Below are 26,863 nucleotides of genomic sequence, written 5' to 3'. Positions count from 1 at the left end.
CGAACTAAAAGAATGGTGGATGATGATTCTCCACACCCAAGATTTGGCAATTGGGTCCCCTAAAACCCAAGTCGCCTTTTAAAAGGGGGATATAAGGTATTTCTCCCGCCATCTTGGCATGCCATCTTAGTCTAGTGGTCAGCACGCTGGGCGCATATTCCAGAGGTCCGTGGTTCGATTCCCAGCGAAGGCCTTGCTCATTTTTCACTTCTCCTGCTTCCCCCCCCAAAAAAAAATTCTTTAATGTGTCTACAAGTTTCTGTATTTTGTTTTCTACACCATACAAATTTCGTAACTTTTTATAATCTATTTCTTTATTTATTTTATTTCTTCTGCATTAATGAATTATAAAAGTTGCTTATAATTATTCCACTTCTTGTATCACTATGCGCTTTGATTTGTACTTAAAAAACTTTTAGCAGTAACCTCATGCCACCAGTTTATCCCCAACTGTTACATTTTATGTACGAGACAATGTCCTTGTATTTCATTTAATTCTGAAGTAACTCCTTATGATCAATAATTATTCGGACCATGCAAGGTTGGACCTCGAGTCCAAGTCTTCCGCTGCTAACACCACTTCTACACTGAAATGAAAGTTCGATATCTGATGGATATTGTAATGTAAATATTACTAGGTTTTTTTTTTTTTTTTTTTTTTTTTTTTAAGAAATAATGTTTGGACACTCACCAATAGTTTTTTTTTTATAAATACTTTTCATTTGTTACGTTATTACTACAACTGTTGTTGTCTTGTGAATGAATTTCATAGAAGAATGGTTGCAAGAACCAGGGTCCCAGGGCTCTCAGCCCTATCCCCTGCCACCAATCCACATGAGACGGCTTTCGGCTCGCTATATATTTAGAGTGCCCCCATGTCACAAAGTCACTATACATTTACAAACAACCACGACATCTCCGCGATTCAAACCTTGGCCCTTCGGTACCGCGGTAATCTCGCCTAACCACCATACCGTCTGGGCAGCTTACTATAACTATCTTCTTTAGAAATTACTCGCAAGATTTTCACTTGCTTTAATTTTAGATCGTTATAATTATATACCACCTAGAGCCTTTAATTTTAATTTGCGTGCAATTCATAAAGCGAAACGCTCTAAAGGAAATGGAGTAGGGAGAAAATTAAGTGACACGTGCCGTCTGCTGCAGCTGTCTTTCCCATGGTTACGAAGGGAAACCGTACCGCGTAAAATGATCCTGAAGTTTCTATTTTAAAATAACATACTGTAGTTGTATAGGTACAGGTAGAAGGGGGTGAAGCATAAGACCATTTGTCCTACAGATGACAGTATCGCCGTACTATTTATGCAGGTCCGCACCCATTTTGAGGGAAAACATCCCACGGGGGTGGCCGGAGGGCCTTCCACCCCTGTTCTCCTACCACCAACTTTTCCAAAGGAATATCGTCTCCACGAACGCTTTGAGTGACTCCTTGCCTCTCAGGCACTACTCGCTACATTACAGACATTCATGCCTCCTCCGGGATTCGAACCCGGGACCATCTGTACGGCAGTCAGCTTCCCTAATCACTACACCTGCTAGGCTTCGGCTATAGTTGTAGCATTCATAGTCCGAACTGGCTAGGTACATCGCATTTTCCGGTAGTCTTTTACTAGTTCCTAGTGCAAGTTAGTTTGGTGCACCACATTTTCTACTAATCTATGACTATGTTCACTCGAGACAGTGGTCCGAATGTTACTACTGTTACGTAATTAAGGCATGACGTCTTCCGATTGCAGTTTGTTTGGTAAACATTCGAACTGTTTGTGTAGGTTTGAAGCTCTCCATCTCATCCCACTCAGCCACCGCCCTTGTTTTGGAAAAGGGGTAAATTGCTTTCAATTTTTAAGACCTCGTAAAGAAGACTTGATGGATGCGTGGGGTTATCACCGAACTTTAAACATTTATCATCCCCTGGATTCTTTTGCTTTTTTATTGGGGGGCGGGGGGAAGAAGTTCTAAAACGAAAGCTGCCGATTCTTCGATTCGACCCCTACTTCGCTGATAGGAATTTCGATCTCTCGCCTTGTTTCCATTTAGAGTGGAGGTGTCAGGGTGGTGCCCGCAAATTACTCATCGTTTCGACTTCGAATCGGTGTTTTCACAAGTGTCCAGTCAAGGGAGGGGGAGAAAAGAATATGTGAATAAAAGCTTATGATGAATTATTTATCTATCTGTAATGAAACGCGTGACTTAAAAGGAAGGAAAGGGGGATATCGTTTCACAAAGATACGAGAATAGGGGATATAGCGGAAGTATTTTTCTCACTACCCACTAGTCAGAACTTCCCCTCCCCCTCCAACGTCAGAACGTCAGCATTTTGGCCGCATTTTGGCTCCAACGTCAGCATTTTGGCCGTCAATTTAAATGCATCATTAGATAGATCAGTGCTTCTTAAACTTTTTTCAACCGCGACCCCAGATATTAAGCATAAAATAAAGAAAATAATAATAATAATAATAATAAGATAATAATAATAAAAATAAATATCTTCCATTAAATAATTTACTTCCTTGGTAAACAATATACAGATAAAAAGAAATATTTTAGGATTTATTTTAAGCAAGCAAAAATTAAAGAAAATTCCTATGAGACAAATATGCTCGTTTTCTGTTGTGTAACAAATTAAATGTCGGTGCGATATTTGACGGCCTTGGGTTTTAATTAGCGTTAAAGCTCAAAAAGTAGTTTTATAAAAATATGTGGTGTTGAATGAGAGAAGAATATTTAATGTCATTTCAGAAGTAATGAGAAATCTGTTTCTAACTCCGATCCAGAGTTTATCAAGGATTTTTGTGAAAACTCAAGTTTTAGGTTTGATCTAGGATTCAGAAACAGGCGATGTTTGTATGGTTGATGTAACTGCTAATGGACAGTCGAGATTTATTCTAGCATAGCATATTCTAGATTTATTCTATATATTCAGCCAACATTTAATTCAAGAGATTAAGATGTTCTTGCTTAGGGCGTTGATGAAATATTCTGAGATGTCCTGAGACTTTGTGGATGGATGAAGAGTTTACTGTAGATGCAGATATTCCTCTTGTTATTTCAATGTCGACGTGAAACGAAATGAAAATGCATTTCACTTTATGAAGTATCATTTTCATCTCAATGTGTTGCCAAGTGATTATCCTAGTATACCTAGCAATTCATTTATAGATTTAATATTTACTAGGAATATATCTGCAGATATCACAAATTATATGTATCTTCTTTCTCGTATCATCGACCGATTTCACAGAGTTTCGTTTTTAAAAATAAAACAAAATAAAATGTATGTGTGTGTGTAAAGTCTTTCGTTTGTTTTATTTGTTCTGTAACATCCTTTCGAAGCCTTTGAGAGAAACTGCTGGAAATTATCTTCGTCACGGATTGTAGATACTGATCGGTCAGTCGGGTTCTTTTCTGTATAGAAGAAAAAGGACGCGTCAGTTCATCAAGCGCTAACCATCACAGACATTAAAATCGAACTTCTGTGCAATTCGAAACTGAGATGTTGCTTCCGGAATTACATCCAAAGAGGAGGGTTTTTTTTTTTTTTTTTTTTTTTTTTTTTTTTTTACGTTTTGTGTGTTACTTTTATTTATTAAATATCATGTTCTTCGCTCATAAACCATAAAATATTCAGTTCAACTGCCGTATCGAAAAATAATTTTAAAATGAGCATATCTTTAAAACTTCCTATACACAGTTCCGCGCGCTGAAGTTAAAAAAAATTTGTTAATAAATTTTAAAATGAGCATATCTTTTAAAATTTTAAATAATAAATAAATAAAATGAGCATATCTAAAATAAATGATAATTATATCTCAAATAAATGAGCATATCTCAAATAAATGTTTTAAATAATTTTAAAATGAGCATATCTGTAGAATTTCCTATACATGGTTCCGCACGCTGAAGACAAAAGTTTTCTTTTAATAAATTTTAAAATGAGCATATCTTTTAAAATTTTAAATGATAAATAAATAAAATGAGCATATCTTTTAAAATTTTAAATGATAAATAAATAAAATGAGCATATCTAAAATAAATGATAATTATATCTCAAATAAATGAGCATATCTCAAATAAATGTTTTAAATAATTTTAAAATGAGCATATCTTTAAAATTTCCTATACACAGTTCCGCGCGCTGAAGATAAAAAGGTTTCCCACCCCCATAATGTGTTGTCATTTTCGCTTAGGTACCTTTGTTTTATCGCAATACGAGAAACATACATACACTTATGCAGATTCTTCATTATTTAAAGAAATTAAATAATGAAGCGATAATATTTGGTGGCAACGATTTGAAAAGTGAATCGGACATTTATAGTGAACCAACGCAAAATCGCAAAACGAAAACAATAGTCCTTCAGGGACAAAGCTTCTTTGGACTCATAAATGGAATAAAGTACTTTTTTTTTTTTGTTGTTGTTGTTTTTGTGTGTGTGTGTGTAAAGCGTTTTCTTAGTGTAATTATTATCCTAAAGTTACCGATGTTCATTTATTTGCATATGATTATGCTGTATGGTATACCCAAGAGAAAAAAAAATATAAAGGAGTCGGCGAAGAAAACTATTGAGTTAAAAGGGGCAGGCGCAAGGAAAAGGTTGAGAATCCTTTCGGTTCCTTTCCGTATGTTCCTGTATCGTTGCCATGACAATGAAAAGTAGCCACTTGTGTGCACGCGAATCATGTTTCAATCGCTTATCGGCTAATCATGGCCTAGCTCTGCGAATGGAGAACTCTTATCTGGGTTCATCGAGAGGCACTTCCTAGTGGTTTAAAAGATGCCATTATACTTTTCTTTCGCGGCCAACAACTGTCTTTTCTTCAGCGAGTCATTATTTATCACCAGATTCATCTGATCACACTTTCTCAGTGAGCATCATTTTCAACCTTGACTCTCGTAATGCCGGAGTTAGAAAACCAATGAATTGATAAGGTGCACGTAATTTAGCACTATCTCTAATATAAATTAACGGAGAATCTCGTTGTATGTATGTTTGTACAACGATCTTGCATATTTATTTAAATGTAATATATGTGAGTATAAATAAGAAAGTTATTTAAAAGATATATATTATTATATCGAATCGGAAGAGGAACACGCCAATGTAAAATTTATAATTAGGCCGAAAAGCAACCTTAGATTAGATTAAATTTTGAATAAAACTATCGATTTCAAACTATCCATAAATAAAACTATCCATTTCAAGGGCACTCAAAATAAGTTCCTCTTCTTTAGCAGCATTAAGGAAGAACTGCTAGTCTTAGTTGCTTTTAAAACAAGGAAAACATGAAATACTTCCTTTTTTCATTTCCATGAGTGTTTGGGGGGCATATAAATGATTCTTTACAGCACAGAATTTAAAAGAAAAACTGAATAAAACTAAGATTCAAAATTTTCTAAATATTTACATTACTAGAAAACAAATATACGCTTTTAAAATTAGTTTGGGATGTCTACACCACTACCATATTTCGCTTCATAGCAGATTGGAACTACAGTTTCAAACGCGCTAACACAAGAGCTAATGCACTGTAGTGACATTAGGCTATTTTCTGTTAAGTCACCCTACGAGGATCGCTGCGGCGAGGGGTTACTCAAAAGAATGATCTTGATCTTTTCTTTATCCCTGTGAGTAACTTAAAATACACGAATTTTACCTGCAGTTTTACTCTTCCAGTGTCCTCCCTCCAACTAAAAGGATTTTTGGACTTTTGTTGCCATCGCTAGAAAGCCTGAACTAGGAAAGCTCAAAATGGGACATCATGTATTTTGAGTGTTCCCTTACCGCACAGACACTGTACACTTACAAAGATTCACGCCTTCTCCGTGATCCCCGGGACCACCGTTGCTGCAGTCAGTGTCACAAACTGCTGTATCGGCTGATCGACTTAAAAAAATGATACATGGCGATAACATTAGATGACAGTATCCTTTTATTTGAAAAGTAATACGGATAAAACGAGGGAATCGAGACTAGTAGGACCTCTGGCACTGAAAAGATGCTTCCATTTATTTATTTGGGTCGTCTTAGAAAACTTCTTAAGCGGGTTCTGCTGTAATTTCTTTTCTCAGCGTGTCATCGCTTATTACGTCAACATCACCAGTGGCAGATTGAATCCCGTGAAAAGCGATCAATAACCACTGATTGATCACTTTGCTTTTGCAAGGTCAGATATTAATGTGGGAGTTCCCTTCGATGCTCCTTACCTAACTCACGCCCCTGAGCTTGTTATATTAACTCGTGCTAGTTTAGGGAGTGATTAGTAAAAAAAAAATTCAAACCCCAGTTTTGCCACACTGTATCTTTAATTATAGATAAACGGGGCATTTTTTTAAAGGTGAGTTCTCTGAAAGATTAATAGTTCCGCAAATCGATAGGAATATCCGGCTAAATTATTTATGATTGAGCTCTGATCTGCGAAAAAACATTTTACCAGCAGAAGTGGATTTCGTTAGTTTTTCTTTTTCTTTTCCCGCGTTCTTCTTCTTTTTCTAAATCAACTTCGAGCCACTGGATTAGAATGTGTAAAAATAAATGTTTCTATTTTTGTCTGTGAACGAAAATATTAGAAAATAAAATATAGAAATTAGATTAGAAAATAAAATGTTTTTATAGAGTAAAACTTTTATTTAAAAAGGATAAGATGATAAATGCACTAAAACGAGGGAAAGATTTCTGAAAAGTTTAAGATTTTAACGGTCACCCAAAAGGGCTTGTTAAGGTTTTTTATGCTCCCACTGAGCTCGCAGTCTACCAGTCTGTTGCTACACTCACTCCTAGTAATCCCCTTTTTTTCGTCTTTTTAGCTTTATTATTGAACATTATTTTATTCGCACTTACACCATGTATAATTCAACAGCAAAATTGCAAATATTTAAAAGCAACATAGCAACTCTTAGAATTCCCGATGCAACGTTAAGTGTTGGCATACCATTCTCAGCATTTTACAGTTCATCATATCAATGTTCATTTTTATTACTCAGATGGCTTTACAATTTTTTTTTGTCTTTTTATTATTAACCTTTTGTGTGTTTCCTTAATTCATTAAATATTACGTTCTTGCAGCTTACGCCTCAAAAAATTCCATTCAACAGCAAAATCACAAAATATTTAAAAACAGCATATCTTTAGAATAGAATAATAAAATTATTTAACGAGCATTTTACTTGAAGCTGACATGAAAAAAAAATAATAATATAGCAATTTTTGTCATTAAGTGTTCCAAGGTGGCGAACTCTAAAGCATGTTTTTCGAGAGGAACACTTTCTTCTTCCGCCTGCTTCACACTGCAGCGCTATTTAAAAAAATATATAGAAAATGATTGAATTAATTTTTTTTATTATTCTTGTTTTAAAAAAGAACGAAAAGTTTGTTTTATAATCTGTGAAAATATCCAAAATTTTTAGATATTGAAATTTTAAAATCATATATGTAAAATAATTAAAAAAGTTCAAAATTAAAAAATTAAGTCGCAATTTTCGTACAAGCTTCATAAAAAAGATTTTGTTTCCCGCTGTACTCGATGGTACAAACAGTAAAATTCTGACCTATTTAGTTTGTTCGCTAAACAAAGATGCTTGCGAAAAATTTATTAAACACTAAATAAAAAAAATCTTTTAAATCGAATTTGATTGCCATCGACAACAGTGTGTATAGAAAATTTGAACTCGGTAGCTTATCAGGAAGTAGGTTTAAAATCGATGACAAAATTCCATTCACAGTAAAACACTAGCCTACAATAATCAATACCGTAATATTATGAGTGTGTCATTTAAATAACATTAATACATCGCCATAATTAACTCTTTTAATGCAATGCTATTATCGTTATGCCATTAATATACCATAATTTATAATATATACTATAACGACCTTTATTATTTTAGTTAACTTTTAGTATTATTTATGTACCATTAAAATACCATTAAATTATCATAACATTCTAATAACTATTTAAGTACATGTTTTAAAGTTATACATTATTTACCAATAAATATTATATCACAATTTATATTAATATCGTATGTTTTTATGTGATATAAATAGTTCTAATATCATAGATCAATAACTAAAATCAGAAGAATCAAACTGGCGGCCTCCGAAACAATTTTGTACGGCCCGAATAGGTGTATATTTCAGTTATTTATTTGTTGCAGATACGGTAAAGATTTCAAGTTCGATTTTATAAGTCCAAAGGGACAATTTGCCCTGAAGGACTACTAATTTCCTTTTGGCATTTTGCGTTGAAAAATTTAAAAGGCTGTATCACTTTTCAAATCGTTGCCACCATATATCATCGCCCTCTCTTAAAGAAATTAAATAATGAAAAATCTTTCATAAATGTATGTATGCTTTTCGCATTGTGATTAAACAACGGTACCTAGAGCCATCAAAATTTGAATAACGTAATCTTCCATAGAATATGAGCATGTGGAAGCCCTAATTTGAATTTGAAATTTGTTGTATTATCGATTTCATATTCTGTAACAGTTCAACGAATTTTTGATTAAAAAAAACTAAACGATTTCAAAGCGAGCAATGGCAACACTGTACGGGGGGGGGGCATTTTTATCTCCAACGCGCGAGACTCTGTATCGGAAATTCTAAAGATATGCTCATTTTAAAATTAATTTTCGATATTACTGTTGTACTTAATTTTATAGTTTGAGTACATAGAACATGGTATTGAATAAATAAAGGTAATACACAAAAGGTTAAAAAAACGCCCCTTGGGACGTAATTTAAAATATGAAACCTTTCAGACCTTTTTTTTAGTACTATTATTATTTCCATTAAAAATGAACGTGAATAACTCGTGAAAAAATTTATGAATGTAGTTAATTAATTTACAATGTGATTTATATGCCAACCTTTTTTTTGGTATTGAAAATTGATGAGAAAAGAACCGAATTGACCTATAGACATATACAGTACATAATAAACATCATTTCCAGTAATTTATCCCCAAGGTTACAAACTTTATCAGAATCTGATATTATCTGATTGATAAATAAGGGAAAGAAATCAGGTTGCCATTATTTACTTTCAAATTTGTTCTACTTGGAAAAATTTCTTTGAAATCGTAGAAATTTTTCTTTTTTTTTTTTTTTTTTTTATTTATTTTTTTTTTTTTTTTAGTTTAAATTTAAGTAAGTTATTTAATGATTAATTAAACATGATAGAACTATTTGAAAGGAATATCAGTCTAAGAATTTAATATTCGATATAACAAGCAGTTAATTTTTTTCCTTTTAGTAACATTTCTTCATTTTGTTTTTAAAAAAATAGCCCTTAAGTCGTTTCTATATCGTGCATACCGCCCGCGTGTAAATTGAGTTTTACATCCCTGATTTAAATCAATAGTTTTGATATCATACATTATTTACTAATATTAATAATATTTACTAATCAATATAATTAATTTCTAGTTAGACCCGTGAAGTGATACTGGCGGGATATATTAAAATAATTTTATGTATTTTCTTTTTTTTTTATAACGATTTTTTATGCGGCTGGCGGGCAAGCGGCTTGTATGTAAAAAAGTTATCAGCATGCGTAAATACCAGGCGAAGGTCTGGATGCATAGTTGATTTTCTTGGTTTTCACATGTTTAACATAAATACCAGCCAGTTTCTCTTAGAAAGTCCTCCACGAAGAAAACCCTGTCCTTAGGACGACATCGCTGATACGCTTTGTCATATTCAAATAACCTAATCTAACATTCATTCCTTTAACGTTGTGTTCTGAGCAACTGTACATGACGCAAACTAAGAGATGATAGGATAGTGTTTAGTTGAGACTTAGTTGTTAATAAAATTTAAAACTAATTGTCGAAGTGTTATTGTAGTTTAGACTGGCTAAAAGGAATTGAATGTGATTTTTATATTTCTGTTTATTAACCGTTATCTAATTATTTTAAACTTTATATTACTTCTGCTTTCGTCGGCTCCCACCTGAACGCAAATCAGTTAACATAGTTGTCTCAAATTGGTGGATTTTAATTATGAACTTGTTGCAAATACGATGCTAGGAAGATCTCAAAATTGTAATTATTTGAAGACCGAATTTAAATTAATTTCATTATCATTAAACACGAATGTGAATAACACGGCAGGAAGAAAAAAAATCTATAAATGGTGTTCATTAATTTACATTGTATTATAAATCTTATTCAAAGATTTGAGAATGTACAGATTTGTATTAACCTTATTCGTATTTTCTTTTCTAATTTATTTGTTAATGAAACATTTCATTTTGTTAAAAAAGAAGTATGGATGGTCTAGTGGTTTCATAATGTATATCATATTCACCATGCATGTTCTCGTATTGTTCTTGAAGAGTTTATAGAGTTCTTGCAGTTGCAGAGCGAGGTTTTGGCAGCGACCGCTGACCGTCTTCGGACTATTTTTCGCGCAGCTCTTAGATTTGTTTGAATCGGCTTTAACCTTTCCTAGCTGTGCTGCTCGCGTTTTGTATCCATCTTTCTATGCTTTAAAGTTATAGGTGTAACGTAAGGGGGGATATGTGATACCTGCATGCAATAATTCTTCTTCTTCTTTTTTTTTTTTTTTTAATTTCATTGTCATCTTTAGAGAATGCTATACATAGTTTATAAGTTATAAGGAGGTTTTCAAATTAAAATTACATTTGGAGTTCGATATACTTGTGGTTAATCTTTTTTGTCTAGCCTTATCAGAACAAGCCCACGAATTTTATCATGCAAAGGAGTACAAGAGTGCGTCTGTCGTTGACAGGAGCCTTGAGTACCGTGTAGGTGACAGTACGACTTTGCTGGGTTTTTGAAGAACAGCACCCCGGGAGATGGGTTTGAAATTTCCTACCTCTCTGTCCTACCGCCAAACCATTCGTGAGCACTTGCCGTATATTTTAAGTACTCCCATGCCGCACAGGCAGTATACAAACATCCATGCCTTCTGCGCGGTTCGAATACGACCTTTCGCTAAGGTAGTGACTATCTGCTACAGTTTATCACTATAGATGGGCCTTTTCTTGATTATCTCAGACGCTTTGACCTCTAACAGCTGCGATTGGGAGAAGAATGGTCATCCAGACCATTTTGTATAGACTCCATAGATTGAGTGTATCAATAAACCATTCAAAGAAAATTTAGAACTACAGTGGAATACATGGATGTTGTTAGAAGATGAAAAACATTTACAGAAGGAGGCCAAATGCACGTCATGCCAGTCCAGAAATAGTGTGTGAGTGGATAATAAAAGCATAGAATGAAATTAAACCCGATTTAGAAAATATAGTACATCTAAAACAATCTCGACGGAACGGAAGATGATTATTTATTTATGTATCAGAGTAAGAGTGAGGGTGAAGATGAAATAGAATCCGATGATGTACTTCAAGATATCACAAAAGACGAATATGACGAACTTTTCATGTTATCCGATAATGAAAATACTTTTAAGATTATAAAGTGTGTCATCTCTTTAAATTGAAAAGCATTTAGATGCATGTAGAAATCTAATTTTTGTATGCTCATCTTTTTCTTAGTTTTAAATCTATCATTCTTATATCCGGCGTATAACCGACACCCATAAATTTGGTCATATTTTTTTTTTGTATCAAAAGTGCACGTTATACGACAGAATATACGGTACTTGACGAAAGTGTGGTTTGTTTTGTAATTGCTCGAATCGTATAACCGTTAAGTTCTAATAAAAAGTTTTGTTTCAAACCTTCTTCAGAGTTCGGACTATTCCAGTGGAAATCGCCTGACTGTCTGTAGGGAGCCAGAATTTAGAGGTGAATCAGATAGGTTCCACACATGTTTACCGGTATGTCCACGCACCCTCCTAAAAACGTGTCTGGTATACGAGATGATATAATTTTATTACCCTTCTATCTCCTCTGTTTATGCCTAGTGGGTTTCTACTCTCTTCATAAAGATCTGTTTGGGTGGACAAATGGTGTGGCGTCGACGATTATTATCGCTGATGCTTCCGCGTGCGGCAGAATAAACAAAACCTCGTCGGAACTGCGCTCAGGAGACCATTTTGAAGCCCCTTCACGTCCCATCGCTGTTGATAATCAAACCATAAAAGAGTTCGTACATTGCAACATTCGTATTTGATTGCAAACTTTTTTTTAGAATTCCCGAAGAACATTGTTCTGTTGGAGAATGCATCGCTCCCAACGAACTGAGTGCGGCGGAAGTCATGCAACAAGTCAAAATGTTTTAGATCTTGCCATTACTGCCGTTTGGTGTGCGATGTACCGTTCTTCCTCGGTGACGGTTCAGTGATTATGGGTAATGGCGGTTAGCAGAAGCAATGCAAATTACAGATTAATATCTCTAATCATTGAATAATTAACAACAAAATTTGCGTTTTCTTGTCTGTGCTCGTTATACTTATATAGCTAACGTTATATAGCTAATTTACATTCCAATGATGTGGCTAATCATTGGAATGTAAATTAACTTACCGTTGTTGCGATCTTAACAACAACTCAAATGTGACGTGACTGGTGTTCAGAAGTCCAAAAGGCGTTTCATTTCAAATATCAATGTAGAAACTAATTTAGTTATTCAAACTCTTAACAACAGAATAACTCTTTACCTCGATGCATGTCTTTAGATGACGAACCCATTGTTCTTAATGCCTGCAAACATCTTTATTTCCACTGTTAACCATCTGCTTCCGCGTTGTCTTAGTAATGTCTTCTTGGGGGGTCCTCCTAGCTTTTCCTTGCGTAGAAGATTATACAGGGATAATCTGAACAAGAGGGCAAAACTTTAGGGGGTGATAAAAGGCAGCTATATGAGCAATATTCGTCATAGAAAGTATGGTCGAAACGCAAGCGGTGAGAAGTTAAATGATAGTTTTCCATTGTCACATTTAGGAATTAATACGAGAATGAAAGGAGATACTTCAGAAAACATTCTATTAACAAAATATGCTCATCGAAATGGCTCAAAGGCCAATTGTAATGCAGGCTTCGGACGGGGGGGGATTGACGCACATTTGCGAAGACATCAGGCATTTCCCGAATATGGCCGGCAACAACGGCGATCCTGGCGACTAGATCCATGTTGGTTTCAATGTGGGGCTCGAAGATTAGGCTTTTCATATGACCTCATAGGAAAAGTCCAAATACTAGAGATCCGGTGATCTTAGTGGTCAAGGTATAGGACCACCTCGACCAATCCATTACCCTGGAAATTTCGTGGTTCTTGTAAGCAGCCATCCTCTCGGCAATCCACGGTAGAAAATTACGTTGGGTGCGAGGACCGATCCTTTTTATACCATTTATTTACAATGTCACATAGCGGCTCGCCCTTTGTGTTCCGACCGTACATTCTATGACGAATATTGCTCGTATAGCTGCCTTCTACTGCCCCTTAAAGTTTTTCCCTCTTATTCAGATTCTTCCTGTATTCTCAGGAAAAGGTAGAAATGACTTGTTGCCAAAATACAAGCTGAACCAAACGGTGCACCTTAACTAAAACAAATTTAAATTGCCACCTGTGAGCCGAGCTTCTCCGCAGTCCCAAAGATCAATACTCAAGATAGTCTTAATTATAAGTGTTAGCGAATCCACGGATCATTCCTTGCAGAACGTAACGCGGATAACACTGAACGCTAGGACAGGATATTCATATAATGCACAGTGGAACCTTGGCTCACAGACGTCTCAGATCCGGAACAGATCGGTTCACGAGAAGATTTTCCAAATAAAAAAGTGTTTTGGATGATGAATGGTGTTTCGAGATGCGAATAAATAATACTCCAAAATGTACTTAATGCAGTGGGGACAATGTCTTCAGAAGAAGAAGACGGAAATGGTAGATATCCTTAATTATCTGATCCGGGAAATCTGTGCAAAATGGGATAATTCTTCAGCAGAGGTTCATAGAGCATCACCACCCTGATAAAGCAGTGTTGTTGTGACAAATCTCGCTTATCTAATATCAGAGTAAGCCTATAAAATTCATCGCGGCATTGCGCCTGTCGTTAGCAAGAGCCATGGGCACCATACAGAAGACTTCAGCTTCGCCCCCCCCCAATTTTGAGGGAGAGCACTCCGGGAGAACGGGTCCGAGGTACTCCCACCCCTCTTCCCCTACCAACAACCTCTCGAGCGGACTTTTGAATTGCCGCATATTTAGAGTACCCTCATGCCGTATAGACACTATACATTTACAAACATCAATGGCTTTTCCGGAATTCGAACCCGCTCGCTTTGGTACGGCACTAGCTGATATCCCGGTTGAGCTGCATAAAGCAGTAGTTAGCCGTAGCATAAATATTTGCAGTGACAAAGCCATGTCGTGCTTTGAGAACATCTTAAAAGTATAGACAGAAGAAAACCACAATGGGCAATTGTTTTAATAGGACAAAGATTCACGACTCTCCAGTAGAGGCGAGCGATTGTAAGTGAAAGAGGAAAAAAAAAAGAAAAAAAAAGAAAAGAAAAAAGGAGGGCAGGACGACGCCAGATATACAGTATGGAATAGGATTTTCCCCTTGAAATAAATACATTTTGTTCTTTCGCTTCTTCACCGTTTTCTACTTGCGTCGTCAACTTTCCTTCCTAGAAATACGGTTAAATTGAATTCAAGTTTTCTTATTTTTTTACATGTTAAGTATTGTGTTTGTATTGTGAATGCAAGAGCTTTAATGAATTCCGTTGGCTTTTGCATTGCGAACTTGCACCCCAAGTAATTTTTTCTAAGCAATCATTTGGGATACGGAAACGGATTAATTCATTTTACATTAATTCTTTAAAATTTTTTCGGATGGTGAACTACCTTCGGGAACAAATCAAGTTCGTGAACTAAGGTTTCACTGCGCATAAATTCGATGAAGTTTGAATTGATAAATGCGGCACAGTAAGACATTATTTAATTTCGGTTTATAATAATAAAATCCAATGTACAATGTGCCATTTTATATTCTGTATTACTAAAACTATAATGCAAAGCTGAAAGATAGCGCGGATTCTCTTACGTTACACGTGGAAGCCGTAACGAAAACAATCTGTCATTTATATCGATTTTAGAATTTCTATAATTCTTTAAAGTTTGATCAACACGACTTTTGCATCTCCCTGTATATTTCGCATCAGTGTCATATATTAGGGATCTCAAATTGTCGGCCCCCGAAGCAGTTTTGTGCGCTCCATCAGTACATTTCCCGCAAATTATTTAGCATTTTAAAGACATTATTTATTATAGCAAGATTTTAATAATTTTTGTCCAATTTTACATTATTTTCACTACCATTAGAAACGAACGTGAGTAACGCTCCAGGAAATCTTCAAATGGAGTTAATTAATATATATAGTTGTGATATAAATCTTATTAAAAAATCTGAAGATGCAGATTTCATTAATCTTTTTTGCACTTGGGTAAAGCTAAATATCCCCAGTTATAAAATTCATAAAATAATATTCCTAGAGATCCTAGTGATAAAAAATGCTCTTCTTTTTTTTTTTTTTTTTTTTTTGTTTTTTTTTTTGTTGTTGTTGTTGTTTCTTTTTTGTTACAGTGTTGCCATTGCTTGCTCGGAAATATTTAATTTCTTTAAATATAACGCAGGGCTCTAATCTTTGGTTGCAACAATTTGAAAAGTGAAACGCTGTTTTATAGTGGACGACGCAAAATGCCAAAACGGAATTAATCCAAAACGGAAAATGCCCTTCTGGGCAAACCGCCCCTTTGGGCTAAAACAAAGGGGGGGGGGAGTTTCCGCCTTTCACCTTTTTTTTTTTTTTTTAGATTCTGCATTCGGCCGGCATGCAATCTGAGTTTGAGACCACTGTCATATACTCATTGCAAAGAATTATAGGGCAAGGGCCCATAGTCCCCGGTTCCTTTAACTGGTCCCTAGACACCAACTTTTGAATTTCTTAAAAGCAGTTTGCAAAACAGTCATTTGAATCTATAAGGCAAGCACAATCTCTATTAGTCATTCGAACGAATCATAGCAGTTTGACTCAGCTATCATTGAAAAGGAATAATAGCAGTGCTTATTATGCTATACCTCTCGTAACTGATGGAATCTATCTTTAAACGCTGACGACATTTTGAGCAAATGAGTCTGAGAGATGATTAAAATACAATTAGGCTGCCTATCGCATGTATAAGAACATAATTCCGTATGCAATCATGATCATCAATCTTCTGTTTTATGTATCTGTTTCTCTTTTTGGATCAGGTCAAAGTTCTGTGATTAAAGATGTGAGTCTTATTGGATTGAAATCATATTTTATGCTTTTCCCTTACAGGAAGAGTGGCTGATTTATTTTTAAAATTTTTGCTATACCTTTCTTCTTTGGTATTGTTTCCCCCCCTTCCCAGTGGTGGATAAAGTGTTCTGGAACGCTAAGTTGCTACGATGTCTTCAAATTTTTGGAATCAGGGATAAATATCGATATTTGTGACTCTTATGGAACTGTATATAGAATTCCGACTTTACAGACAAATTGGCGGGACTCGAGAACAACACTGCGTAAAATGGCGCAGTACAAGATTGAGACTGCGTAAAATGGGCACAACACGCGATCGACTCTGCATAGAATCGACAGTGCACAAGATCAACACAGCACTGTAATAAATAAATGAATCTGTAAGGTTACTATGAAAATTCATAGAAACTGGGATGCCATGAGCTAGCATAACAGGGATATTTAACTTTACAAGAATTATACTGTAAGATATTTTCTTTCTCCCTTCCGCATGCCTTCGTGGTGAAATTGGCAGCATACTCGACGTGTAGTCGAGAGGTCCAAGGTTCGAGTCTCGGCAAGGGCACTGCACATTTTTCACGTCTCCTGTTTCAAAATAACCTTAATGACTCTACAATACCTTCAAAGGTCAGAGTTTCGAGATGTCATGTTATAGGAAGTAATTCCGGAAGTATAGTTTTTGTATGTGAACCAAAGGATGCATCTTTAAAGGTTACGGATATTGTGTTATTGTTGCCAGTCTCTTGGCTGACAATGGCCAGCTTAAGTAAAACTTATTTTTATTTATTTATTTATTTATTTATTTATTTATTTTGTGTGTGTATGTGAATTACCAAAGGGAGAACCTGTAGATTAATGACGTTTGACGGGCAAATTTGACTCCTCGCCACGACATCAAATGCTCCTGTCGTTGACAAGAGTCTTGAACACCATGTAAGTGACAACCCGACTTTAGCTCAGGTCTGCTTTGAAAGAGAGCACCCCGGGTGGAACGTGTCCGAGGATCTCCCACTCCCCTTTCCTTACCACCAACCTTTCAAGAGGACTTATGGCTAGCCACATATTTAGAGTGCCCCCATGCACACAGACACTATACATTTACAAACATCCATGCCTTATCCGCGTTTCGAACCCGGCTCTTCGCTACTGCAGTCCGAGTCACTATCCACTGTCCTTGTTGGGCGGCAGGTTACAGATATTTGGTCTTTAATGTTACAGAAAATAATAGTGTAAGTAGAACTTTTTTTTTTTTTTTTTTTTTTTTTTTTTTTTTTTTGTATGTGTAGGAAAGTAAGGAAGTATCTGTAGATTACTGCCGTTCTGCTTGTAATGTTATTGAAAGGGTTTATGTAAGCAGAATATGTATTTTGCATGTGAAATATTGTAGGATATGTATGTAAAATTTGCAGATAATTTACTTCAGGTTCTTCCAACAATCCGTAATTATGAGTGTAGAACATGTTTATCTTATATAAAATACATAAAAGATATATCTGTAAATATTACAGGCATTTTCATTATAATATTACTCTTCATAATTACACATATAGAACTATTTTTTCTATATTTTTTCTATATTTCTTTTTTTTCCATCTAATTTGTGAAATGTCTTCAGGTGTTTTGTCTGTAAAACGTAATGCAATGAAACATACTGCATTAATTGTTTTTCACTTCTTTGTACGAAATAAAGTATTGTTATCGCAAAAAATTTCTGGTATCGTATTTTCACGAAAATATCCATTTTGTCCACTCTCGAATTCATTTAGATAATTTTTTTTGTGTAACATCTGTACGTACGGACAGAATACAGGACTATTTTTTTTTCCAAAAAATTTATTTAAAATGGATACAGAAGAAATTTTTTTTGTGCCATGCTGAATACTTTTGTAGCAATAAATTAGTAATGTTCTAGAATTCCTCCTTTCCCTCAACAATTTAATTTAAGTTGAGAGCCAATTAGATATTTGTCTGCCCATCCTAAGCATGAATAGGACTGTCAGACACAGAATCGACGCTACATAGAATCGATAAGATCGATGTTGCGTGGAATCAGCTCGATATAGAATCGTCACTGTAAAATAGCACGACGCAAGATCGACGTTGCGTTGGATGGCAAGGCATGGCACAGGATCTATACTGCGTAGGATCGACACCGGCACAAAATGGCATCGGTGACATCAGTTGTAGGCAAACGATCGACACGACGAAAAAAATTAATACCGATATAATATCGAGAAACAGTATTAATGCACATTTGTCACCGGCATAACGACGACAGTGCGTATCATCGATACTGCATACAGTTGATGCCGTCACGTTGTCAGTACTGGCATAACATACACAAGGTTTATGATTAGCAGAAACGTGTCGCCAATCTACGCCTAAAATATTTGTGACAAATCATAAATTAAAACACCTAATTTCGACACCTAACAAACACTTTCAAAAATCAAAACACTTTATTTAAAAATCAAAGTATTCAATCGCATTTCTGTGGAAAATGGGCCGATATAGAGTTTAGCATAGATTCGAAACAGTCTCTATTTTTGACCTGATGCTGTCGCCATATGTACTCTCCTAAATAAGATTCTAAATGATGTCTCTCTGTCCCCCTTTGTCTCTTGTTCCTCCATTTAGCACTGCCCCACATTCTCTCAACTGTTTGTGTATGAACTCCTGTATCAGGATCAATAAAATTGTATTTATGATTAACTTTAGCATGTATGAATCCTTCTTTTTCTATTCTATTTGTTTGGTAACCTTTCCAACTGTCAGAATAAATTGTGCTACCATCTGCAATGTTTTCAATAATTTTATTAAGAATGGCAGAGCCAGTTCTATTAGGAACAGTGACAAAAAAATGAATCTTTTGTTTCTCCACATATACCACCAAACACCCACTGTTCGGGTAATACTCGACCACAATTATTTTTACGCTTAGTAAACAAACTTTCATCAATTCAAGCATGTAATTGTTCCAATGTATAACAGTTTTATTCCATAAATCAAGTTGCTTTTCTCAAAATTTAATAGACGTCAACTCCTCGCACCAGCAGTATATGAATTTCAAAACTGAACAAATGGAATTATGCTTCCTTCAAACTAGTTGTCTTTTCTAAATCCCACTTGCTGATCACACTGTCTTAAATTACATTTCCAAAACGTACGTTTACCAAAATAAAATTTCTTACCTTTGGAACATTTTTTTAAAAAAAATATTTCGTTCCTGAAAAAATAAAATTGCAACTTCTCCTATGTTTGGCAAATCCCAAGGGCGCATTTTCGTAGCACTAAAAATGGCGTAAAAAATCAGCAAACAAGGCAAAAAGGAATCCAAAAGATAACTGCGTGCGAACAACAGGATTGTTCTTTATTGGCTCATCAGCGCAACTTCCGCTGCGGTGGCGTTAATACGTAAGTACCGATAAACACCTCAGCTGCCATGTGCATCACACCATTCACAGCGGTCTTACTTTTCGGATGTAATTCACAGGTTTTGTATTGTTTGAAGCCATGTGAGTCACCGATGCTTCACAAACGCACAGATTCATACAGTTAAAATTATTTCTATGGCCTCAGGAAGTTGCTCCGTATTCTTGCTTCTCGACTTATGGAGGCTTTTTTTCAAAAATTATTATATAATTTTAATACATGTTTTACTGCAGTAACTTTTAAGTAATTATTATTTATGTGGAAGACAACCTGACGCACGTCGAAAACAATGAAAATAAACAAAACAATAAACGAAAACTAAGTACCGAACTGATTTTTAAGATAAATTGGACAATAAAACTCTAGAATAATAATAAAAAAAATGTTCGACAGAGTATTTTACCCGATTTTGCTGTGGCAGTCAACATGTTAAATTTTTATTTTTAGGATATCTATACAAGATCGACAAAAGCATAGCACTACATACAATTGATCGAAACCTATATAAGAGCTGCAGTGTCGATTCCCTCGGCCAAAAAAAAATTGTTGAGCCTTGAAACTGTCGACTATCTGTCTTATTATCCGCATTAATATGATTTTTAGCCATCTGCAATGGGGACCTATTATAGCGGCCGAGCAGCAAGATCTCAGAACACTGATAGATTGATCTGCGGTCAAATCTTGGCGAAAAGGCACAGAAGTTTCCCTGTGTAAAATGTGAATACGAGCCAGTTTTTCCTAAAACGTCCTCCACGAAAGTATCATCTGCTTACGTACACAGCTCTCCAATGATCTACCATAATCTAATAAACCTCAATAAAGTAATTTCAGTTATTCTCTTTCACGTACCTAAGCGGTCGAATAAGCGGGGGATTTATTTGAAACAGACGATTTCATTCAGCAGAAAAAGGCGGCTACTGAGATTTTTTTTAAATCTTAGCTTTAATGAATCCGCATCTGAAGGGTTCTTCTGCGTAGGTATAAAGTTAATGTCCTATAATTATACAGAAGTGACATACGTAATTATACTGCATTTACCATATCCTGCCTTCATGAATTATGATTCTTAACTTTTTTCATCGAGTTAAATTTATCAACATATTTTTCCTCTCCGGTTTGTACGTTGTCCGAGTATAAATTTCATGTTGGTAGATTTTGAAGAGATTGTTTTATAAAATACTTAGTTCGTTTCAGATGCTTTTGTGCTTAACAGACGTTAGAATGAGAAACAAAAGATTGTTGGCGTGTTCTTTATTGTTACTAACTTCGGTCAGCATTTTATTTAGCTGTTAAGTATTAAATTTTAGTTTATGAATATAAAAAACTGCTTTTATTAAAGTTTTGGTATTTATCAACGTTTTTTCTACTTTTTGTTGTCTAATTTATAAAACATATTAAAAAAAATCTATATTTAAAAAAAATGTATAGTCAAGGTATAATAATTAAATGAAAACTACATCGTGAAAGGGGTATAATAATCCTTTAACAGGAAATACACATGTCGAAATTTAAAAAATTGGAAATTTAATTAAAATTTGTTTAGAAGATTGCTTTTGATTTATCCGATGATTATTAGTTTTTTGCTTGAAAACTTGATTAATATTTGTTTAGAGGATTCCTTTTGATTTAGCCAATGGTTATTCTGTTTCTTACTCGAGAACTCTTTTCATAATCCTTCAAATATTTAAAATTTTTATTATGGGGTGACGTCGGAGGAAATTAAATCTTAATATTAATTAAATTATGAAAATTTTAAAAAAAGTACTTTGTTCCAGTTTTGAAGCGCTTCGATTATTTTAATGTTAATTAAATTATTTTAAATGTCATTTTCTCTTAATTTTGAGATTTTCCAGTATTGTCAGTGATCTAGATCTCCTTAATTTTGATAAATATATTTCATGTTAGAGGGTTGCCCCCTTTCATGGTCTAATTTTGATTTAACTATCTCTTGGTTATTTAATTAGTTTCACAGACTATTGCCCGACTAATTAATTAAAAAATTCAAACTATGGGTTTGAAGGGCGATCTGACATAGGTCTGACTTGTTGAGGAGCAAAAACAGGTGTTTCTCGATTAAAGCAGACACCTCGGTTAATCACCAAAATCGGAAGATTAGTCGCCAGGCTTAATAAACGTAATGCCTAGATTTTTTAATTTCCAGAGGTGGATTTGTTTTTCACACCGATTCGCTTAACTTATAATCAATTAGAAAAGAAGCAGTATTTTTTGGTAATATTTGCAGTGTGCCATAATTTTTTTTTTTTTCACGCTTACTTTTGATCATTCTATCGTTAAATATTTTCTTTTTAAATGTTGGCAACTTTTAATTTTACGTCAAATTAAAAATAAGACGTAATATCGTTTATTTTTTCGTATTCTTTAGAATTAATTTTCCCTCTAAAATCCTGACCATATTTAAATTGCTTTCAACTGAAAAAGAAGCAGGTTTCTTACAAGAACACTTTTTTTTTTTTTTTTTTTTTTTTTTAACTGAGAGAAAGTGCAAAAAGTGAAAGTGGCCGCCACCAAATGAAATTATATGTAGGAAAGCTGTAGCCAGATGACGAAACAAAAGACAAAAAAGAACGGCTTGCCAACACTCCGATTCATATTTACGATGGTAGTATAAAAGGAAATGAAATATTTGATTCTTTTATAGCAGCCGATATGTAACCTGAACTAATGTAAATAAAACGTTATTCTCCAAGAATAAATAAGTAGTATTATTTCTGGTTTAATTCAAATAAATGTTGTCCATTTGTTCAATAAATTTTATTTGTTATGTTTCCGTATTCTGGTTTTTCATTTTTTGAAGGTTGCTCTCTTGTTTTTCAGTATTTGCCAGATTAATTTTAAAATTCGCCAAAGCATATGCGATGGTCGCTTTAATTTAATACTGAAATACGCAAAAATACTTTTGAAAACTCATCTATTAAACTTAAAAACTAAAGGTATTTATGTATTATCCCATCGACAGGCCAAATAGCGCGATTTAGCACCAATTATGGATGAGAACTTCCTTTAGAATTCCGCAGTAATGATTGGCGATCGTTGCCGAAACTTCCGTCAGCGGTCGACGGATAATACGTAAATGCTAAACTAAATTATCAGTCTTCTTCTGCAGCAGAGTATATTTTTTCACGGGCCCACCAGCGGTCGAGCTATAACGTCGCTGAACACTGGTAGTTCGGTCCGAGGTTCGAATGCCGAACGCGAACGGGCTGGCTGCATGGGTGTTTTCGTGTTTTTCCCCATGTGTAACGTGTATACGAGCCAGTTTCCCTTAAAAAGTCCTCCACGAAAGCATTCCTCCCTAAAGGCAGATAGCCTTCGAAAGCTTTGCCGTAATATAAATAAACAAAAAAAAAAAAAAAAAAAAAAAACATCATTTCACGAATGATAAAGAATGAAAGATCCAAAATATATTCAAATTCTAAATATTCTACACAACTGAATGAGAAGCACTAGAATTTACACTTTCGAGTCGACAGTAAATACTGTTTCAGTAGATCAGAAATCGAACGTCACCAAATATGGCGCCCTAGTTTTTTGTTTAAGCTAACAAGGGCTTTATATTTGGCTATTTATCACATTGAGTATTTTGAATTCGCTTGAGTATTTTGAAATAGTTTTGCACCCGACTAATGAACAAGTACCTTTAATTTTATTTTAAATCCTGTGGATATTTCCGTATAGAATAACTTTTTAGAAAATGCTGGTAACATTAAGATATTTTGTTAATATTTCCCCCCCCCCGCAGGTCAAAATGCTTTTGGAGTTTTCGGTTGCTTTTCTTTTCTTTCTCACCTCTGTTTCCTGCCAAGGATCTGATGTCTACCCTCAATTTCTAGGAGAAAACAGGAAAGAACATCTGAAGCATGAACCGTGAGTATACCTACTTTAGACTCGTTTTATAGTGTTCTGTATACATTGTAGTACTCGTATCTGTACGACAGCAAGCTGAAACCCAAATGATTGGTGGTCGGGGAAAAGGGACGGTAAACCTTTGCATCCGTCTTCAGGGGAATTCTCCATCAAAATCTGGACAGGAAATGTAGATTTAGTGCGGAGGAACTATGATTGTGCATTTAAATTTCTGTTCCGTTCTGTGTATAACATGTAACGCTTCTACTTGTGTGCTTAGTAACGCCATTAAGCTACACGGTGGCTTCACCAACACCAAGCGGTAACAACGCTGTCTACTGGTAGTTCGACGCGACCTCAAATCCCAGCTAACGGGCTGCTAGCATAGGTGTTTTCGTGATTTTTGAGATGTAGGGCGAGAATATGTTAAATGACGAAAGTATTCAGGTTTGTCAATGTCATATTTAATGTTAGTTATTTCGTGAAAAATACATTTTCAAGAAATAACGAAATTTAACTTTGAATGCGGTCTCCCTTATTTATATTTGGGAACGTTTTATACTCGTCAAGAAAAATTAAAAATGCAAGAAGTTTGACTTCCGTACAACAGAAACTGACCCAGATATTTAATTTCAAAATTTGTAGTTTCTGATGTCAACTTTCCTCGAGGGATCGGTTAATGAAGCTAGTATAATTCAAGGAAATAAGTTTAAGTGAAGTGCAACAAAAATGTGTATAATTTAATAGGCCGTACAAAATCATGTGATGTTCACATCAGGATTTTTTTAAAGATATGTAACTAATAAAAAATTATATATACAGTGATTGAAAAGTAGCAAACATCGAACTTTTAAAAACTATGGCAGTTCCCAAATTTTATCGGAAGAAATCCTCCTTAATGTTACAAAGAATACATTATTTGAAATTTCAGTTACTGTTAGCTTTAAAATTCTTTTTTTATTTGTGTGTGCAGGATGAAGTTGAATTTCTCCCAAGCAGAAAGAATTTTTAGGATTAACATCAACTCAACTCAGTTTTCCTTAGAAAGTCCTTCACGAAGACGAGTCAACGAGCAGCGAAGTGGCCAATTGTAGTCTTTGCGGATTTGTTTAAATCGTTTTTTGTGACTATTTTGACATTTCGTGGAAAGCTTTCATGTTAATTCGAGCCCGAGCGTTAAAACGACTAAACACTGGTTCAGTTCCATCATTGGTCGAGTGGTTTAGACCGTTGAAATTGGTACTTCCCCTCCCCCCCCCCGAATTAGAACTTAGGTGAATTGGCTGGTTCTGGTTACATGGGCGTTTTCAGGGTTTTCCTCATATGTAAACTGGATACAAGCAAGTTTTCTGTAGAAAATCCGCCACGAAGTCATCCCTTCTCTTAGGAAGATAGCATTTAACTTTATGCCAGCAACTTCAATAGCAGTGCGTTTAACTTTAGACAGACTGCGTGATGTTCGCTGGCGAAAGATTGCCTCAAAACTCACAGATCTAGTGAACACACAGAACAGTCTATTGATACAAAATTGGTGGCGGACGTTCCAGATCCGATTTTGGGAGAAACTTCAAAACAAAAATTGCTGATTTTGGCTGTAATTAATTAGATATTAGATCCGGATTATTCCACAAATTTTTCGCGTTAAAGTATGCCACCTTTTTATGCTTAATTTGTTAAGGCATAGTGTATATCTTATATACTTCATAAAAAAGAAAACAAAATTTGTAAAAAATGGAAAAAATTATCTAAAATTGCAGCTCTTTCCCATTAAGATTAGATGATTATTAGATGATTTTTCCATTATTCGTGCTTCACTAGACGTAAAGTATAGGTAATAATAGACTACTACTACATTTGTATGCTCCGCCCAATTAATTTCAATTAATAACATTGAGGGGAAGTAAAATTTTGACATCTTGCCGAATGAATACAAAAACAAATTTACCCGTCGTAGGCTAGTACCACGTGGTATGTTAGGGCTAAGGTGTTCCGGACACGCACATTCCTGGTTGGAAGATTTGCCAACCTCCTCCTTCATTTTCAGACAGACGTACAAAGCATTTATTCAGAAAATACAGACAAGGAAACAAATATATAAAATATTTGCAAAGTAGAGTCTTCTTTCTACACATCTTGTTATACACTTGGAAAGTAGATAGTCTTTCAACGATCAATGTGTCTTCGTTGTCCAGAACGTAAAGATAAATTTCTAAAAGATAAATTAAAAGATAAATTTCTAGAAAGACTAAAGTGTGCATGAAGTTTCAATAGACCTGAAGTGCTATCTGGGAAGGCCGAGAAAGGAGGAATGAGCTGGCTATAGCCTGATGCAGAAAAAACATTCGTATAAATAATAGGCAAAGTAGTGTGAGTTTCTTGGTGCACTAGTAATAATTAAACCTTAAGTCTAAACACAATATTAAGAGGTACATATTAGATTAAATAAGTTATACAATATGGGTACTAAGTATGGCCATAGGCCGTTGACTATTATTTGGGTCATTAAAGTCTTAATCGTAAATCCTTATAACTGGGTTGTTGATATTAACAAGATTGGCATAAAAGTTTCGGGCGAGCCGGCAGTAAAAACACTTAAGTTGTTCTATACCAATTCTTCATGTAACTTTTGATTTCGAACGTACCAGGGCGAATTGGTAATCTGTCTTAGGACACAATTTTGAGCCTGTTGCAATTTTTTTCTATAAGATTTGCATGAATATGCCCAGACCGGGCAGACATAGCATAGTATGTGGCGCAGTATGGTTTTATAGATAAGCAACTTGTTGTCTATTGAAAATACACTGTTTCGAGAAATTAAGGGGTGAAGTGTAACTTTACTAACCCGAAACTTATTAAGGATAGATGTTATGTGTGGGTACCATTATAGAGTTTTACTGAGGATCACCCCAAGATAAAGGACTTGTCATCCTTGCGCAGGGGCCATGCTAATCTTCTCTGTATCGTTCCAATTTTAGTATATGTACTGCCGTAGCGAGTACTTAACCACTATACCGTCTGGGCAACAATAATAAACATATCCGTCTTAGGAATTTTAGCTGTAAAGCTTGGAAGGTGCTCCTTCCTAACGTAGCCTAACGTTCCTGTTCAACGTAACCGACAGACATAGATGCAGTGCTTGGCACCTCTTGCTTTTTTTTTTTTTTTTTTTTTCGGTCCGCATTCACACTTGACACTTCTTTTGAAAAAATGCTTGAAGTAACTAGGGAATTTCCTCGGTTCAGGCGCGATGCATACGCTGTTGTCGGGTACCCGCGAAAGTTCTCGCTATCCCAGTATAACTAAACTTGACGATTTTCGAACAC

General features: G+C 35.0%; 1 protein-coding gene and 1 non-coding gene across 3 annotated transcripts in view; one reads left to right on the top strand and one right to left on the bottom strand.

The window, feature by feature from the left end:
- Mcr (macroglobulin complement-related) overlaps positions 1–26,863 on the top strand; it is a 239,657-nt gene that overhangs the window by 116,774 nt on the left and 96,020 nt on the right. For both annotated transcript variants that reach the window (XM_085819950.1, XM_085819951.1), the window contains exon 3: positions 23,437–23,561. In XM_085819950.1, the coding sequence (XP_085676076.1) occupies positions 23,443–23,561 (119 nt within the window). In that variant the 5' untranslated portion in view covers positions 23,437–23,442. The remainder of the gene's footprint in view (positions 1–23,436; positions 23,562–26,863) is intronic.
- On the bottom strand, positions 26,431–26,539 carry LOC118184208 (U6 spliceosomal RNA). Its single transcript, XR_004757381.1, has one exon. It is a non-coding gene; the product is annotated as a U6 spliceosomal RNA (small nuclear RNA).

The sequence above is a fragment of the Stegodyphus dumicola genome, chromosome 7, assembly GCF_044657685.1.
Source record: "Stegodyphus dumicola isolate Sdum_Otavi_A_Nest chromosome 7, ASM4465768v1".
Taxonomy (NCBI): Eukaryota; Metazoa; Arthropoda; class Arachnida; order Araneae; family Eresidae; genus Stegodyphus; species Stegodyphus dumicola.
The sequence above is the reverse complement of the archived record's forward strand: the minus strand, read 5'-3'. Positions and strand labels throughout refer to the sequence as shown.